Source organism: Carassius gibelio, chromosome B9 (genome assembly GCF_023724105.1).
Source record: "Carassius gibelio isolate Cgi1373 ecotype wild population from Czech Republic chromosome B9, carGib1.2-hapl.c, whole genome shotgun sequence".
In the NCBI taxonomy this organism is placed as follows: Eukaryota; Metazoa; Chordata; class Actinopteri; order Cypriniformes; family Cyprinidae; genus Carassius; species Carassius gibelio.
Window position 1 is genome coordinate 29029066 of NC_068404.1, and position 19818 is coordinate 29048883.

At 32.5% G+C, this 19818-nt stretch overlaps 1 protein-coding gene across 3 annotated transcripts in view; it reads right to left on the reverse strand.

Moving 5' to 3' along the window:
* Positions 1–633: 633 nt before the first annotated feature.
* The window catches only part of mid1 (midline 1), a 47905-nt gene continuing 28720 nt past the window's right edge, over positions 634–19818 (reverse strand). For all 3 annotated transcript variants that reach the window (XM_052565109.1, XM_052565108.1, XM_052565107.1), the window contains exons 3-10: positions 15193–15288; positions 13956–14063; positions 11750–11898; positions 10753–10880; positions 8814–8957; positions 5920–6081; positions 4651–4858; positions 634–3443 (exon numbers count right to left, since the gene is read on the reverse strand). In XM_052565109.1, coding sequence (XP_052421069.1) covers positions 3095–3443; positions 4651–4858; positions 5920–6081; positions 8814–8957; positions 10753–10880; positions 11750–11898; positions 13956–14063; positions 15193–15288 — 1344 coding nt within the window. In that variant the 3' untranslated portion in view covers positions 634–3094. The remainder of the gene's footprint in view (positions 3444–4650; positions 4859–5919; positions 6082–8813; positions 8958–10752; positions 10881–11749; positions 11899–13955; positions 14064–15192; positions 15289–19818) is intronic.

The window sequence follows — 19818 nt, forward strand, 5'->3', positions numbered from 1 at the left end:
GACATTTTGTAAATGTATATATAATTTATATATATATAATAGTTTATTTTACAAAATGTCTCTTTTTATTTTAGTTGCGTATGTATAACATTTTATGCAGTCTGTATATATATATATATATATATATATATATATATATATATATATATATATATATATATATATACAGTATGTGCTATTTATTTTACGTACACATACACACACAGACACACGTTGTGTCTCTATGTTATATGGGGACTCTCCATAGCCGTAATGGTTTTATACTGTACAAACTGTATTTTCTATCGCCCTACACCCAGCCTTCACCTAAACCTTCCCCTTATATGAAACTTTATGCATTGTTAGATTTTCAAAAACAATTATTCTTTATGATTTATGAGCTTGTTTGCTCAAGGGGACCTAAACTTGTCCCCACAAGGTCAAAATTTACTGGTATTTAAATTTAAAATGTACTATCTTTGTGGGGGCATTTCATCCCAATAACGTGATATCATGTACACACACACACACTTTTCATTTAAATCCGGAACTGCTACTGTAAAAGCTTTAAACTGCATTATATATATATATAATTGATCTTCATTAATAATCATTGTATTTATCATATTTGGAGGTACGCATTCACAACGAAAATAGGACACACAATTTTATTATTTCAGGGAAGCACATAATTCATTTTTTTTTTATTCAGAAAAAAAAAATATTCTGAATACAAAATATAACTGTAACACTGTACATTGAAACAGGTTTAAAAGCATTTTCCAGAAAAGGGCCAAAAAAAGAAGATCTAAACAGTGAATCAAACCAAACTCATGTATAAAGTGCAGTAGGTGCTACTCAATCTGCAACACATACACCATATTTCTAACAAATGCCATTCATTTAACTGATTGTGACAAATCATTGATCTTTTTTAACTAACATCCCTTTGTGATTTTGGTCGTTCGAACCGAACCTCAGTGTGACGATGAAAACGTCCTGAGAGTCAGATCGATTTCATCAAAGTCAAAAGAAATTCATTTCAGGATATATCCACACTTTGGCATTTCTCCTTCCATGTCACGTGACGAGCAGGGAGTCCAAAAACATCCTGGAAATTAAATTCATCAAATTTAACCTCACAGTTTTCTTGCAAAAAATGACAGGGTAGAAGGTCAGACACTTAGAAAAAGTGCACGTACAATATATGGCTCGGTTCAGAATGGCATCCTACTCATACTATTTCTGCAGTATACTCTAAGTATATTAAAGTGTAATTTATTTCTGTGATGCACAGCTGTATTTTCAGCATCATTCCTCCAGTCTTCAGTGTCACATGATCTTCAGAAATCATTAAAATATGTTGATTAATGAGAGCATTGTTCTGTTCTACTCAGAGTAAGTATACTGCGCAGTATGCACTATGTAGTGAGCGAGTATTCCATTCTGAACACAGTAAGGGTTTGAGGACGTGAAGAACAGCATCAGTCTAATAGAGGAGCATAGGAGCGTTTGATAGTAATATTGATTTCATGTAACTACAGGTGATGATTTGGGTGTTTGTACACGATCTTAAAGTCATACTAAAAACCCTAAAGAATGAGTAAATAAAGTGACTCGAGGTGCATGAGACAGAAGAGTCATAAATAATCATCAACTATTAGGAATCAAGGTGCTTAATTATGGAGTGTAGGTGAAGCAATGCACAGTATACGATCTGTTAGTGAAGCCGGGAACATTATTATGGACTTTTCCTATGATTTTGGTCCAGTTCTGCAGGTTTATAGAGCACCTGATGTTAACAAGCGGTCAGGAGAGACACATAGCTGTTTTTTTATTTATTTATTTTTATCTATACGCTGGAATAGTTCAGAGAAAAATGAAAATGTGCTGCATGTGTCCTCGTCCTCAGGCTTTCTGAGATGTAGATGAGGTTGTTTCTTCATCAGATTTGGAAAAGTTTGGCATTGCATCACTTGCTCACTGCAAGTGAATGGGTGCCGTCAGAATGAGAGTCCAAACAGCTGATAAAACATCACAATAATCCACATCACTCCAGTCCATCAGTTAACATTTAGAGAAGACAAAAGATGAAACAAATCCAGCATTAGGACTTTAAAGTCCATAATCCATCATATGAAATTCTTTATTAAGTTTAATTTAACTTCAGGAAACACTTGATAGTGATGTTATTGTGACCTAAAACCATGTTTGTTAATTAAAATGATGCTGAAATAAAATGTCCTGTAGTGTTATATGAAGAAATTAAACTAAAAAAAAAAAAAAAAAAAAAAAGGAATGCTGACCATAAATTAAATTAATGTTTAATTTACAGTACTTCAATGATTAAAACTGAAAAAAATAGTAATAATATGATGAAAAAAACATATAATTTTGATATATAATTTGTAAATAAGTTTAAGCTGAAGTACTAAAATTACTAAAAACTGAAATGGAAATCAATTTGATTAATAAAAATTTCTATCAAAAAAGCTAAACAGAAAATATCTATTTTTTAATTTATTTTTTAATATATAAGTTGCTAAAATAGGGGAGAAGAAACAAAAGATAAATATAAATTAAATATACAAATTAAAACTGAAAAAAAAAAAAAAAAACAATAGACACTAGTTAAAAATAGTAATAATCCATGATAAAACTTCCTCCAGTGAAAAAGCGGTCTGGTCTGAATCAGGAGAGAAATCTGCACAGTTTACAGGCCAAAACCGCTCTAAACAAATATGTAACTGGATTTTGATGAGAGAGACAACAGGAGATGGACTTCTTTACTGGAGGAAGTGTTATTATTGATTATAGACTCAATGTATTTTAGTTAAAATCATCTTAATGCTGGATTTGTTTCATCTTGTGTCTTCTCCAGATGTTAACTGATGGACTGGAGTGCTGTGGATTATTGTGATGTTTTTATCAGACTCTCATTCTGACGGCACCCATTCACTGCAGAGCATCCATTGATGAGACACTGATGCAATCCTACATTTCTACAAATCTGGTGAAGAAATAAACTCATCCTAATCTTTGATGACCCGAGTGTGAACACATGTTCAGCTAATTTTCGTTTCTGGTCAGAACTCTTCCTGTGATCAGCGAGCGTTCAGTCGCGCGGGTCGCTGATCTCTAAGTGGTCTGGGATGGGGAGCCCGGTGAGGACGGTCAAGCACTTGTTCCACACGCTGAAGACGGGACAGATGGGCTGAGAGAAGGCGATGTCGAAGGTGTGCAGGTGCTGCGTTCCAGCGGCATCGTAAAACGCCAGCGAGCCGGAGTCGTAGTCGAGCAGGACGCCCAGACGCCTCATGTGAGGAGACGGCTCGATGGGGAACTCCTTACTGTTGTGACGCACGGCCCACGAGGTGTTACAGCGGCTCAGTACCCATGATGCCGAGTCCTTACCGACCCAGCCGTGCTTGGGAGCCGATTTGTAGGCGATCCCGATAGCAAACCTAGAACGAATTAGAGAGAATGCATTTCCATTTAAACCATTGTTTATACATTCTACCGGTCAAGTGTTTGGAATAATTCAGATTTTTTAAAATGATTTTGAGTCTCCTCTCTAAAGCAGTTTTTTTTTAAAATCAGAAATACAGTAAAAATTTGAAATATTATTATAATTTAAAATAGTTTTTTTTTTTTTTTTTTCGATGTTTGAAATAAAGGTAATATAAAATATAACATAAATATTAGATGAAGAACTTAAACTTTTAGAACTTAAATCAAACTGTGAAATTATGCCTTGGCAACTAACTGAAATAAATCATATTAAAGTTGAAGTACTAAAATGACTATAGTAGAAATATAAATGTATGAAAATCAAATCTGTGAATAAATTGCTATGCCAATTCAGTTTATCGTCAAATGTATTTTTACAGACATCCACATGAGAAACAATAACTGTCTGAATAGGGCTGTTGCCTTGAAATAAGATAAAAACTCTGACGTAAAAATTTATTAAATATGATGAAATAAAATAAAATATTAATACTAAAATGTATTTAAACTTAAGTAAAATAATTGTAAACCTAAATATAAATATATACAAATTTTATATAAAAAAAATGAAATTTGAAACCTTAAAGCTAATTCAAAATAGTAATAAATCATATTATAAAAATTTATTATTAATACTAAAAAAACACTGGTTCTATTCCAATATTTGTCATATTCAAATGTATGATGGTGTTTGATATATCGGCCGATATTTAGCATTTTTCAAATATCAGCATCGGTCGATACGTTTTTCTTCTTGGCTGATGTGTTTGAGGCAGGACTTTTATTTTGACGGCACAGTGCTCACATTCATTAACAAGTTCTGTCTAATACAGATATATGTCTGTCTAATAATCAGATAGAACAGTTAAACACAGAAATGAATATATACAGAAAGTATTATATCGATTGCTTTTATATTATTAGTAATAGAAAGGCAAACATTATCTCGTTTGCTGTGAGCATTGTGCATATATACACACAAACTTGCCAGAATACTCAAGTATATGTATATATATATATGTATATATCAACCCCCTTACTTTCCAAGATATCGGCATCAGCATCGGTTATCAAAAAAAACAATATCGGTTGACCACTAGTCACAAGACAAGAAAACTACGCTAGTGTATTTTCCAGAATGGTTCAGATGTCTGTGTTTACCATGTGCTTCCTCCGATCAGAACCTCCCAGTAATGTCTGCCACTGTCGATGAACACGTTCCCCGTCACGCCGTAGTTCCCCGTGCTGCCGAAGCGGTCCTGAGCGTGGCTCTTCATCGACGAGGCTTCGTCCCGCTCCACCGTCAGACTGTCATGGGACACCTTCAGCTTCCTGTGGGCCGACTTTGGGTCCAGCTTAAACGGCTGACCTGCCATTCACAAACAATCACAGCTGAAACCCCACAGCGGTCACCATCACTGAACTAAACAGAGAAAGAACTACAGGAACTACTTCAAAACAAGAATTCTTTCACTGGAATAAAGCTGAAATACAATGATACTCAGAAATGTCGCCACAGCAACTTATCCTTTAAGTTAAAGTAATAAAAATAAATAATCCATCCATGAAATCCTAAATAATTTTACTACGAGGTCAAAGACACTAAACATGAAGACCAAACGAAAACTTTTACAAATTAATGGAAGTAATCAATTGAAATAAAGCTAAAACATCAACAAATGAAATTATATAAAATATTTAAATAACAAACCTAAACTTAGAAATCTTAAATGAAAATTAGAAATGTTGCCATGGCAACAAACTGAACTGAAATATGTGAAAGTTGAAGTAAAACTAAAAGTGAAATAAATATGATCAGAGTCAATAAATATTAAGAAAAAAAAAATCTAAAATGATAAAAATGTTAATTAAATTACTTAACTGAAGTTAAGCTGAAATAAAATAGAAATTAGAATAAAAAAGTAGTATAAGAAGCTAAAAAATTGAAAAACAATAGTAGAAAACAAACAAACCTAAACTTAGAAATCTTAAATGAAAATTAGAAACTGAACTGAAATATGTTCAAGTTGAAGTTAAACTAAAACTGAAATAAAAACGGTCAGACACTAAACATGAAAAACTACTAAAACAATAGAAAGTTAACTGAGATAATCAAATTTATCTGTAATAAAATATAAATTAAATAAAAAGTAGTATAAGAAGCTAAAAAAAAATACAAAAATTAACAAATAAATAAATAAATATTAGAAATGAAATGCCATAGCAACTAATTGATCTGAAATGTGTTTAAGTACTAAAAAATAATACAATTCAAGCTAAATATAAAAAAAGACAAAAGCACAAAATGGCTCAAGTGTAAAGTATACATTAATATAAAAAATAAAGCTGAATAATAAGAATGATGAATGCTGTGAGCTGTATTGAGACTGGGCTGTGCTGCAGTGTGCTGTGATTGGTTGAGCGGCTCACTGTTGGTCTTGAGTTTGGCCGGAGGACTGCTGCGGCTTCCAGCCTGATTCATGGCCTTCACCATGAAGATGTACTTGGTGCCGCTCTGCAGGCCGTGGACCGTGTAGTGATTCTGCTTAATGTTGGGCACGATCATCCAGCTGTCCATCGAGTTACACAGACCTGAAACGACACACACATTTAACACAATCTCTGAAACATGACGCACATTTCTACTGGAGATGGTCACTTTAGTGTCTATACGAGAGAAGCTCACTGTGACCGTGTGTACAACAGGGGTATTCTTCCAACTATTGAAAATGATGGCATGTGCTTTTTTTTTTATTAAATACTAAAGAATAAATTTGAAATGAAGTTTGAAAGAAAATGAAAAAATAATTTCAGACCTAAAAGCCTTGGGAAATCCTTGTGTAAAATATATATATATATATATATATATATATATATATATATATATATATATATATATATATATATATATATATATATATATATCAACTGAAATGTGTTTTAAGTTAAAATACTAAAATTAAGAAACAAGCTCCACTTGCATCTTTATGAAACTTTTGAATGAATGATTTGGTTTTCAAGCAAAAGTAAAATAAAAGATTTTCCATTTTCTATTGGTTTTATTGGGGAAAAGCATGCAAGCACTGTCATTGACAGCCAGTTTAATTTTACTTTTTGTTTTCATTTTGAAAAGTGTGGTACCTTGGCTGTTTACCTCATGTAATGCTATGGAGGCTCTCTTTTTATTCATTTATTTATTTGATTTCTCAGTGTTTGCTAAACATTCTGTCATTTATCAGTTGATACATAACACTCAATGTGGTGTATGCCATGCCTCATCTTAAAGGAACACTTCATTTTTTTTGGAAATAGGCTCATTCTCCAAATCATTCAGAGTTAATAAATTGAGTTTTACCATTTTTGAATCCATTTAGCCGATCTCCGGGTCTGGAGATAGCACTTTTAGCATAGCTTAGCATACACCATTGACTGCTATTGAGACCAGTAGCATCGCGTTCAAAAATGAATAAAGAGTTCAAAATGACTGAATATAAATAGAAAATAGTTTTTTTAGACAATTTGTTACATTATTGTCTATTATTTTGTTGTTGTTGTTGTTTTTACATATAATTTTACACATTTTTTTTAAATCTTGTGGTGAAATCAGGTATTATGATGACTAGCAAATATGACATATATAATATATATTATATTCAGTATTGTGTTAATTGCATATTTGGATTAGCTACTGTTGCTATCCCCCCTCAGTTTAACATTTTCTTGAAGAACATTTCTGAAAAAAAAAAAAAAAAAATCTAGTTGCACATTTCAAATAAAGTTGCAAATAATGGTTGATTTGGCATTAAATCTTGCAATCTGAAGATCTAATGTAAGTGCATTGAAATGCATGACTTGACAGCGGTGTTTTCTGCTGTTTTAGCCCGTGTTCATCCTCAGACACCAGCGCTGCTTTAAGTACACAGTGACCTGATTGACTCAGTATAATCTGCTCTAATCCACACATCTACGCACATTTCAGGGATTTCTGGCTGGATTGTGTTGGCTTTCGTGTTTCGGCCCCAGCAGCGCTTTATAAAGTGTTGGATTCCTAGTAAAATCACAGCAAGGCTCGATTCGATTTCTCATTCTGCACATAATGACATTACAGACGGATACAGTCGGCCTGTGTCTGACAGACGGACATCTGGAACCAGTTTGTCTACTGACGACGTTATAAAACTGAAATTAAGCTAAGAATAAATAAAAGAATAAAGTAAAATAAATAATAATAATAATAATAACATTCAATGAAAAGCATACAATGAAATATGCTTTAAGATGAATTTATCAAACTAAATCAGAAATAAAAAAAAGGTTAAATCCAGGAAATCCGAAATAATGAGGTCAAAGTCATTAAACGTAAAAAATAAACAACTAAAACTTTTAAAAATGAATTTCATTAATTGATTTAAGTAAAAAATATTTGATAAAATTTAAACTTAACAAAAAAAAAAAAAAAACACGAACTGAATGAAACAGCATTTTTTCATATATATATATATATATATATATATATATATATATATATACATTTAGTGCTTTAAGTGGCCCAAAAGAGGTGCCGGTACTCTATTATAGGCAAAAAAAAAAAATCCTTTCCGTGTTTTTTTTATTTTTTTATTTTGATGATTCCCCTCATCCCCTGAGGAAACAACAACTATATTGAAGGGCTTTTATATACAGCAGTCAACAGGCAACCTTAATAATTAATCCTTTTATTAGTTTGTGGATTTGCTTGAGCTAGAAAGAACAACTGAACATAAATATGAATAAATAATAAACAATAAATACCCTTAGAAAGAGCTACTGCATTACTGCATTCAAACTTCCAAACTGACTCAAATGATTCGCGAACCAGCTCCGAACTCCCAAACTGACTCAAATGAATCACGCTCCGAACTCCCGAACTGATTCAAATGATTCGCGTTCCCTAAACTGACTCAAATGATTCGCGAATCCGCTTTGAACTCCCGAACTGATTCAAATGATTCGCGAACCCTATACGAACTCTCGAATTGATTCAAATGATTCGCGAACCCGCTCCAAATTCTCGAATTGATTCAAAGATCCGCGAAGCAGCTCCGAACTCCCGCTCCCACTTAAAGCACTGTATACATTCATCTATCCATAAAACCCTAAATGAAGTAACTCTGAGTTCAAAGTCACTAAACATGAAGAAGAAAAAAAACAAAAAAAAATTTACTGAAATAAAGCTGAAAGCAAATGAAATAAAATAAACACATCAAGTGTAAATGAATAATGTTAGATGAAGATATGAGAGATGTATTTGGTCAGTGTGTGAGTATTGTGGATGGGTCACTCACTGACGACGTTGGTCTGTCCGGTGGAGATGCTGTACTGAAGCTCGTACGAGACCACGCTGAACTCATCCTCCGATGTCCAGTGAACACTGATGGTGTCGTGAGACGCCGTGCACAGCTCCTCGCGGATGGTGGGAGCATTCGGAGCTGACACACAACACAAAACATCATGAGTACATACTCAAACACTGCATGCACCGGGCCAGAAACACAGAGGCCAGAGCTAATGCAATGCTAATGAGCGAGGTGGAGGAAACAAACACATGTCTGTGCCATTACACTGGATTCCATTACTAGATACACTAACTGTTTCTAAGATCTCACTTCATGATCTTCAAACTGTTGCACCATGATATACTCTAGAAGACGATGGTTATGTTAATGTTTCTCACACTTTTGCCCACTGAGAACCTGAGACGTGCTTGTTTTGTATTTGCTTTTACTGTAAAAATGCAAAAACAAAATAAAACACAGCCTCTTCCATTAATACATACATTATTCTGAGCAAAATAGAAGAATGAATAAACGAACTAATGATTGAATAAATAATACATTTATGAATATATATCAAATAGATTTTTTATAATATTTCTCATTTAAATATAGTTTAACTTGATGTATTAAAATGAAATAAAATGTATAAAAATATAATTTTTTTTAAATAAAACTACTAAAAAGCAACAAAAAATACAACAAAATTAATATATATTTAACTAAAATTATTTTATTATTAGTTACTTTATAATTAATTTATTATTCATATTTTAAGATATATAATCCTGAGCAAAAACGAAAAAAGATTTATACGAATATAATATATTTTACTAAAAATAAATATTTACTAAATTATATAAAATGTACTAATTACTAAATAAAAATATATGTAAATATAAAAATATATATATATTATAATATGTATTTTATTAAAAAATATTCAATGTATTACTGTAAACTTAACATAAATTAAAGCTAGAATCCTTTGCATTCTTGCTTTTGCATAAAATGTTTTGTGCCTTAAAGAGCAACCATATGGCAACAATGTGGATGACGTTACTATTATTAGCATGACGTGATTTTACTTGACTTCAGCGTGCAGTTGGCAGAGAAATAAAGCAGACTGTGTGTTTGCTGACTCCCTCAAGCCGGCCGTCTGCCGCGACGCAGAGATAAAAAGCAGAAAAACATATTTGCTTCACCAGGAGCTCTGACTTCAGACACTTCTGCTCCAGAGAGAAGCACTGAAACACTGACATCTCCTTCATCTGCTTCATAGAAGACTTTAACAACATCGCTGCTCCCTCTGACACTAATTAACTCCATATAGAGCTATATACATGTGACCCTGGACCCCAAATAACCAAATAAATAATAAATAAATAATCTGAAAGCTGAATAAATAGCTTTTCATTGATGTATGGTTTGTTAGGATTGAACAATATTTGTCTGAGATCCAACTATTTGAAAATCTGGAATCTGAGGGTGCAAAAAAATCGAAATATTGAGAAAATCATCTTTAAAGTTGTCCAAATGAAGTCCTTAGCAATGCATATTACTAATCAAAAATAAAGTTTTGATATATTTACAGTAGGAAATTTACTAAATATCTTCATGAACATGATCTTTACTTAATATCCTAATGATTTTTGGCATAAAAGAGAAATCAATAATTTTGACCCATACAATGTTTTGTAAACACAGTAAAAGTACAGTTCAATCTGTCTTCTTTAAGCAATCTCTGGTTCTTTATTAATTAATTGCACGGTAGTTTCAGCACTTGCAGAGATCGAGCAGTTTTTACGACTGCGATTGTTTACCATACATTAAATTAAAAAATAAAGCTAAAATGGCTAATATTTTAAGCGCAACTTGTAAGAATAATACGTGAATCTTCATAATGACGCAGAAACATCTATCTGCATGCTGTCAGTGATTGAGATCTCACCTGTGAGGTAATCCAGGCCCTCCAGCATCTTCTTCTCTCTGGAGAAGTCCAGTGCGAACGCGTCAAACGTGTCGTTCAGGTTGATCTCTGGGATCAGGACCTGTGAGGACGCCGTGGCCATCGAGACTCTGTAATCACATACAAACATGAAACAGATTAGGACCAGCGCTGGGGGAAACGCATTACAAGCAAACTGAGATAGTAATCCGATTACTTTTTCATTTAGAAGGATATATCGGAGTTTACCGCAGTTACTTTGTTTCTCATGACTTGACTGACAGCTCTTGTGTTGTCATGTTGAGAGAAATCATGCACAACTTTTTTATATTATTAAAAGCAAACAAGCAAGCCCAGCCCAGATTTAAAAAGTAACTTAAAAGCAATGTTACGCATTACTTTCAATAAAAAAGCAACTAAGTAATGTAATAAGTAAATATTTTTAGTGAGTATTGCAACATTGTAATGCATTTCTTTTAAAAGTAACTTTCCCCAACACTTAGGACATACTAAGATAGCTTGATACTACAGCTTTATGTTAAATGTGACCCTGGACCACAAAACCAGTCTTAAGTGTAAAAACATAAGCTTTTCATTGATGTGTGGTTTGTTAGGATCAGACGATATTTATCTGAAATGCAACTATTTGAAAATCTGAATTTGTTCAAATGAAGTTTTTAGCAATGCATATTAATAATCAAAAATTAAGTTTTGATATATTTACAGACGGAAATTTACAAAATCTCTTCATGGAACATGATCTTTACTTAACATCCTAACGATTTTGGGCATAAAAGAAAAATTGCTAATTCTGACCCATACAATGTATTGTTGGCTATTGCTACAAATATAACCCAGAGACTTAAGACTGTGTTTGTGATCCAGTGATCCAGACCTGTTTAGTTACAATGGTACTTTATAGATTTTAAAGCACTATTGCACTAGTTTTTTCTTTTCTTTTCTGACTGAGGTTATGGCTTTAGCATGTGCTGTTGCTCACCGCTCTGAGATGCTCTTTGCGGTCTGCAGGAATCGAGCGTGATCCGTCTCTTTCAGAACCAGATCGGCTTGAACGATGAGCGAAGACGATCTCTCCACAAACTGCTTACAGTTAGCGATCTGTTGCGCTAGCTTTCTCAAGCGAACCACCTGGAAACAGACCAACACACGCTATGAGAACGAAAACAGCCCAGAACCAAACAATCCCGCTTTAAGAGTTTGTTTTGGGGAACTTTTACTATGTAAAAATTCAGAAGATTATCCATTTTGTCATTAGATATAAAGCAGTGTTTCTGTAGGATTGATGAAGGTAAGTTCAAGACTTCCTTAAGACCTTCTTAGGACCAGAAAGCAAATTTAAAGAATACATTTAAGGGGGCACAATATGGTGACTAAATGTAAATGTTAACGAAAATGAAAATGTTTCAAATAAAAACCGATAATTTTAATAAACTCTAAAACTGAATTAACTGATGCAAAATAAAATACTAAAAATAAACTTGACATTTTTATTTCAGCTAGTGAAAGTACTAAAATAATTAAACTTAAAAAAATACGTAGACATCATTAAAAAACATGCAAAAATAAAAATCACAAAATATTAATTACTAAGACTTTAAGTAAAATTAAACTGAATACGGAAAATATATAAATATAACTATAAAACACATTTTTAAATAGCTCTGATCAAACTGTTAGGAAATATTTAAAAACTTTTATTGTTTTGTTTTGATCACACTGCAAACAATGAACATCTTCCTCAGTATTTTGGTCTTATTTTCATTGCACATGTCTAAACGTTTCTTAAATCAATGAGAAGCAAAATGACCAGATATGAAGTTATGGATCAAAATGAACTGAGCTCCTGATTAACACAAGACGAGTGGGCTCTGAAAAATCAACTCTATTCAAACTGAAATCTCAGAATCCTCTGGCTTAGGTAATACACAAGTGGCCTTTGACATTCACAAGCGGTGAGGAAGGAAACAGAGTTTCCTCTGAGAGAAATGCCCAGTGACTTTCATTTTTTCCCCATTTAGGAACAACTCGGCATTAAAGTCGACCTGAAACCACTTTAGCAAATCTATTTAATTGCATAATGTGAAATAGATGAGCAAAGAAAAAAAAAAGTTATTTTATCCATCAGCAATCATGAAAAGTGCTATTAACCGCTCTGATCATTTCCTGCTTTTATGAAGCCCCTCCCTCAGAAATAGGTGAAGGGCTCTGATTGGTTAACTAGCCTAGTGTGTTGTGATTGGCTAAACCTCCTCTAGTGCTCGTCTAAACGTCCCGCCCCTCACCTCAGCGGAATGAGCTCTGGTTGTATTGTAAACAACGGCGTCATTAATATCCCTTCTCAGTTTAAGCCCGATCCAGGATATTATTGAAGAGGATGCACAGCTTTTAATGGCAGGCCTAAGTGTTTTGTTTGTTGTTGTCTCATACTTTTAGATACGCTGCTATTTGTAAAGACTACTGATGAAAGCTTTAACACAGTATGGCAACTGCACATGTTTAACCCTTCTCATAGCTGATCTGAATGAGAGAGAGGAACAGTATTAAGAACTGCTGCTTTAAAACATTGATTTAGAAACTTGTGAATCCATTTGAATCGTTAGAAGACATTATCGTGATTCATATATTCATAGATTATTGAGTGCACCTTCCTCTTCTCTAAAGCAGCACATCATGGCCACGCCCCCTTTTCTGCTTTTTCCTGAGGGCGGGGTTTATCTGGGTTTGTGATGTCATGAACCAGGAAGTAACTTGTTGTAGTCCCTACCAGACGTTTTTGTAGGCAATAAACTGACAGAATTTTAAAAGACGATATCTCAGTTTGCATTGAACGTTCAGCTTCGTAACTTGGGAGATATTGTTTATGCTCAAACAGCAACATTACACACTAATGTTAAAAAAGTGAAATCACAATCAACCACCCCTTTAACAATATAAAACCACTGTTTCTATGTCAATATCTGTAATTCATTTCTGTGATCAGTGATTCTAACATGCTGCTCAAGAAACATTTAGGATTGTTATCAATGTTAAAATCAGTCGTGCTGCACAATATTTTTCAGGGGAAACCCTAATGTATTTTATTTTTCAGGATCCACAGATGAATAGAAAGTTCAAGAGAGCAGCATTCATTTGAAACTCTCGTCACTGTCACTTCTGATCAGCTGAATGTGTTATTGCTCGAGTACCTTTCCTTCTTTGATCTTAGTGCCGATGACTTGTCTCCTCTGCTGGACGATGTTTATCAGCGTGTCGCACTCTTCTGCTAGTTTGCTCTCTTGATGAGCCGCATTGTGCTGAAACAATAAATCAAACAAAGCAATCAAAATGAATCATGTGGATGACGGTAGAGTGACATTGCATGCCTAAAATCATGTTACATTAGATTACATGTGGTTTTAGAAAACAAAAACAACTGTGATGTACTGAAATGCATCAATATTTTATAAAAATTCATTTATTAATAATATTAAATGTAAATAAATTTAAATTAAATTATACATTTAAATTAAATTACATTTATAAATAATAAATATCAATTATTATTTATAATTTAATTAATAATATAATTTAATTTAATTATTATTAAATTATTTTAATTAATTAATTTATTTATTTATTTAATTTAATAATATTAATAATAATAATAATAATAATAATAGCTGTATAATAAAAGCAGAATAACAGCAGTTTGGCTTAATAAACTTAAGTAAAAAAAAATGTAACTTACCTTAATGATTTACTTTATTAAAAACTGAATAATAATGTCAAAATAATGAAAAAAAAAAGATTTCTTTAAAATACAACTAAACTTATTTTATTTTAGCTATTTGCCAGATCAATCTTAAACTTTATAGACATAACATTAAAAAAACTAAAACTTACAGAATTAAAATTAATAAAAATAAAATCTAAAACTATAAATATCATAACTTGAAATAAGATAAACATTAATTTTAAACATTAACATTTAATTTATTTTAGCTGGTTGCCAACGCCACGTTTCTCATTTTGGTTTGGTTGAAATAACAAAATAACAGAAAAATGAATAAAAACATAATAAAAACACGAAAAAGTTAAATACTTAAACTGAAAATATAAAAATAGCATCCAAAACAGCAACTATAAAAAAAAAAAAAAAAAAACATTTTCATTACTTGAAATAAGATAAACATTAACTGAAATTAAATACATTAAAAAACAAAAAAAAAAACAAAAAAAACATTTATTTTAGCTATAGCTGCCAAGGCAACATTTCTCATTCTTGTTTAGTTAAAATACAAAAACAACTCAAACTAAACTCAAAAATTTAACTGATAAAATCAACAAAACACAACAGAATTAAGCTTACAAGTGACAAATAAGAGCACAAATGTTTGTATTTAGTGATAAATGAGCTGTAATAACGGAGCAGCGCTGGTTTACCTCCACATGCTGACACGTCTGGATCAGTTTGGCCATCAGGTTCTCCAGCTCACTGTTTCTCTTGATCAGATTGCTGAGGTTGGAATCCAACATGTGCTGCAGAAATAAAACAACAACAGCAGAAACAAAGCTCTTTAAAACACCAGCTCATATCATATCAGCACAGTTTTAACTCACTGAGGGAAACCAGCAGAACTGAATCATCTACCAAATGTCCCACATCCATAACTGAGTTTGGAGAAGCCTGTGTGTTCTGCTGCGGCGTCTGAAGCACGACTCGTGCACTGATGCTCGGTCTGTCGTGTGTCCTCATGGGGGAGGGAGGAACACGTCTGCCACCCATTTAGTGTAAAAAAACAAAAACAGATCAAGCTCTAACCTCATTTCAGCTCGTGTTTCTGCTTAACATGACCAGTGGAGACCAAAAGACCAGCAGTGAAAACGCTTTTATTTTGAATTTTGCAAGTTTAATACAAAATGTTCCAGCTACAGTAATACCGTATTATCAGATGATGAGTTAAAGTGAGCATGAAATGTAGGGTTATTATCTTTATCTAAAATTAAAAGCATTAAAAAAATTATTTATATACATGAATATTAACTGAAATCAAATATAAATACATTTATTTCAGCTAGCTGTCAAAGCATCATTTCTTATAGGCTTAGCTGAAACACTAAAAACCCTAAAACTTAAAAAATAGTAAAATTGGGGAAAAAATCTAATAACAAAAACAATTTAAAATTTAAACAAAAATTTTAAAAAGTGAAATTCTACAAACACACAAATAAAAAAAAATGAAAAATAAAAAAACTAAACAATAAAAACTTACTTTTTTATTTATATTTTTAGCTACTAAAACTAACCATTTAGACATAAAAAAACCTAATAAAGTTATGAAAGCACAACAAAATTACTACAATTTCAGAATTAAATTGAAAACTGAAAATATTAAAATATGAATTAAAAAAATAAAAAAACAGTTAATTTTATTTGAAATAAGATCAACTGAAATAAATGTAAAAACCCTCAAACCTTTTTTCATATAGTTGCCAAAGTAGCTTTAATCATTTTTGTTTTATGTGAAATATTAAAATAACTCAAACTAAAACTTAATGATGACATAGAATGTATAATATATTAATTTTATAATAATAAAAACAAAAAAAAAAATCCTAAAACTTTATATTACAAAGAATCTAAAATATAAAAATATAAAAAGCAATTTAATTAATTTTATTTATTGAATTATTTAAAATAAAATAAAAATGTATATTCTGCTATAAAAAAACTGACTGGACTAAAATCAGATGATCTTTTTTTTTTTTTTTTTTTAATCTGACTGTGTACAAATCCATTCACATGCTCACATCATGGCACGAATTTGCTTAATTGTTTAGTGTCCCAGAAAACCGTGCAGAGAATATTAAATATTTTTCCATAAAAAACATTTAATTTAAATATTGGTCTGACCAGTAAATAAAGCAGCAAATGCACTTGAGAGTTTCATTTGTGTGGTTAGGAAATGAGGTCAGTGAGTTCAAACGATGACAAGAGACCAAAGAGAGCATGTGTAATGTGCACAACACTAAAAATAGACGATCAGAGAGACGGAAATCATATTCTCTGACGGAGCTCTGATTTATATGACATTTAATCCCCGATACATGTTCTCAGATTATTCATCTCTGTTTATCTTTGTGATTTTAAACCGAATAGCAAATGAAAAACAATCCTACTTCATTTTGGGCAACTGGAGAAACCGAGCAGATTATGCACAAGCTCACAGTGTAAAAACGATGAATATTGCAGAAATGCAGTCATTTCAAATTGAGCAATTATGCAAAAATTAAACCAAGTATTAAATTATGGATTTGACATAATCAGGTCTTTTTGTCCTGCGTGTTTGTGCATGTGAGTGTGCTCATTTGGAAGTATGCATGCAGAATTAATCATGAGCGTGAATCATACATCTGTAAAACGACAACATGATTCTAGTTTAACCCTTTAATACTGAAAAGCAGCAGGTCAAAGTGTTTGCATCAGCATTAAAGGAATAGTTCACTCAAACATGAATAATTGTGTTCTCCATTTTTAGTTTTAGGCCTTTTTGTGTTCTTTAAATTAAACATACTGTACAACTTCATTCAGCGTCTCTTATTTTCATTTAAGCTTTTTTTTTTTTTAATGATCATGGATTATTATTAATTAAAAATAACATTTATTTTTTTATCTTCAGTTTAAATTTTCCTCCCAGTTTTAGCCATTTAAATTTTTTGCTTAAATTTATTTTTATTTCAAGTTTGGTTTAAGTCATTTTTAGTCATTTAAACCTTTTTTTGGTTTTAATTTATTTATTTTTTTATTCTGTTAATATTAATATTTTATTTTAATTTCATCATATTCATTTTTTCACTCCATTTTCTAGTTTTAGTTAAGTACTTTAAATTAAACACACTGTACAACTTATAAACAAGTTATTAAGTTATATAATTTTTATATTTTATTTTGTTTCAGCTATATTTTAATTAACAGAAATAAGTTTGGGTAACAAAATCACCAATTAGAGCACAAGAGTCATTACCTGACGCTAGATTTATGGAGTTATATAACTTAATAACATAAATGAAAATTATAGATGCTAACTGAAGTTGTACAGTGTGTTTAATTTAAAGTACTTAACTAAAACTAGAAAATGGAGTGAAAAAATTAATATGATGAAATTAAAATAAAATATTAACATAAATATTAATAGAATTTTAGCTGGAAGCAACAGTTTAAAGTTAAAATCATCTTAATGCTGGATTTGTTTCATCTTGTGTATTCTCCAGATGTTCACTGATGGACTGGAATGCTGTGGATTATTGTGATGTTTTTATCAGACTCTCATTCTGACGGCACCCATTCACTGCAGTGCATCCATTGATGAGACACTGATGCAGTGCTACATTTCTCCAAATCTGATGAAGAAACAACCTCATCCTTATCTTGGATGACCTGAGGGTGAGCACAATTTCAGTACATTTTCATTTTTGGGTCAACTATCAACATAACAAAGTCAAGTTTTCTACCATACATGATGATTAAACCTGTTTAGCAACATTTACAGATAAAAACAGTATCTGTAACAGTTCATAATAACACACATGTAAAAGAGTTCAAGCATCATTTACCCTCAGGAGACGTTGTTGACAATCGCACAATTGTAAAGCTTCCTATAAAGCACGTCATCTTCAGAGCATTGAGTAAAGAAACCGCTTTATTAGATGAAGCAGAAGATCGCCGAGCATCACTTACAGCGCCTTTTACGTTTTCTAGGCCACTGAGTGTTCAGTTGCATTAAAAAAACTAAAAACTCAGCTCACACAAATATAGAGGCTTTTATCAGAACCACTAAATCATTTAGGCAATGTTCAGGTGTTAAGAGCCATAGAAAGGTGGGGGAAATGTTAAGCAGAGCTCCTATTGTTAGCAGGCTTTAGAGATATTAAGAGTACAAAACAAAGATGTCTCAGAGACAGACACATTCACTGTCAAATTAAAGGTGCTCAGTTATATACTGTTTGGATTGAGATCTTATTTCACATTTAATGTTGAGACCTCTTTTGAAACTGATGATGTTTTTATCAGCTGTTTGGACTCTCGTTCTGACGGCACCCATTCACTGACACTGACACTGATGCAATGCTACATTTCTCCAAATCTGATCAAGAAACAAACTCATCTACATCTTGGATGCACATTCTCAGCTAATTGTCATTTTTAAGTAAACTGTTCCTTTAAAAAGGTTTAAAAAAAAATCCTTTTATATTTTGTAATTTCTGCACTTTCTACTCAAGCTCCACTGAGAGAGGAATGTCTGCACACGCCTCATTCGAAGGGAAATAAGCAGAAAAAATGTGCAAGTTAAAAATGCATGTTAAAAATAACAAGTCTCAGCTGGTATTTCTGCAGAGCACGCTCATATTCAACGAAAAACTGCTTTCAACGCACAGAGCGAGCGCTGCAATCTGACAAAGCCCCGTGAAATATGATCGCTGGAAATGATTCCTGTACTGTCTGTGGACTCTGAGCGTCACTCATTTCCAGCACTCTGAGTTTTCTCAGGAAGGAACAGCCGTGTTTCCAGACAAAGGTGTAGAAACAAACAAGCTTTCCAACAAGAGGAAACTGCCCGACTTCCTTTTTTCATCCGCTTCGAATACTTTCCACTTACTGTCTGCCGTACGTTCGCAAAGTGTGTTTGTCCTGTGCTGTTGGAGCAAACATCTGTATTATGTTGACTTAGATACTTGTATTGCACCAACTTAGTTTAGGGTTTTTCCAAACAGTCCCTGAATAATCATCCTACTGCAGCATCCCACTCTCAGTTTAACTGATGTGTGTCTAACCACACATGCATCAATGCAACCACCCAGAATCCATTCACAAAACCTCGCAAACTGTATGTTGAATTCACCGTTACTTGCCGTTTCTTTCTGTGTAATTACTTGTCAAAAAACAACAGTGAGCTTGACAGAAGCACATTACTTAGTGCTCGCGGTTTCATTCTCTAAAGCCCATTTTCTGGAGTCAGAAGTGTTTGCGTGTCGAAAGAAAAGGGCTCATCTGAATGATTCATAACCACT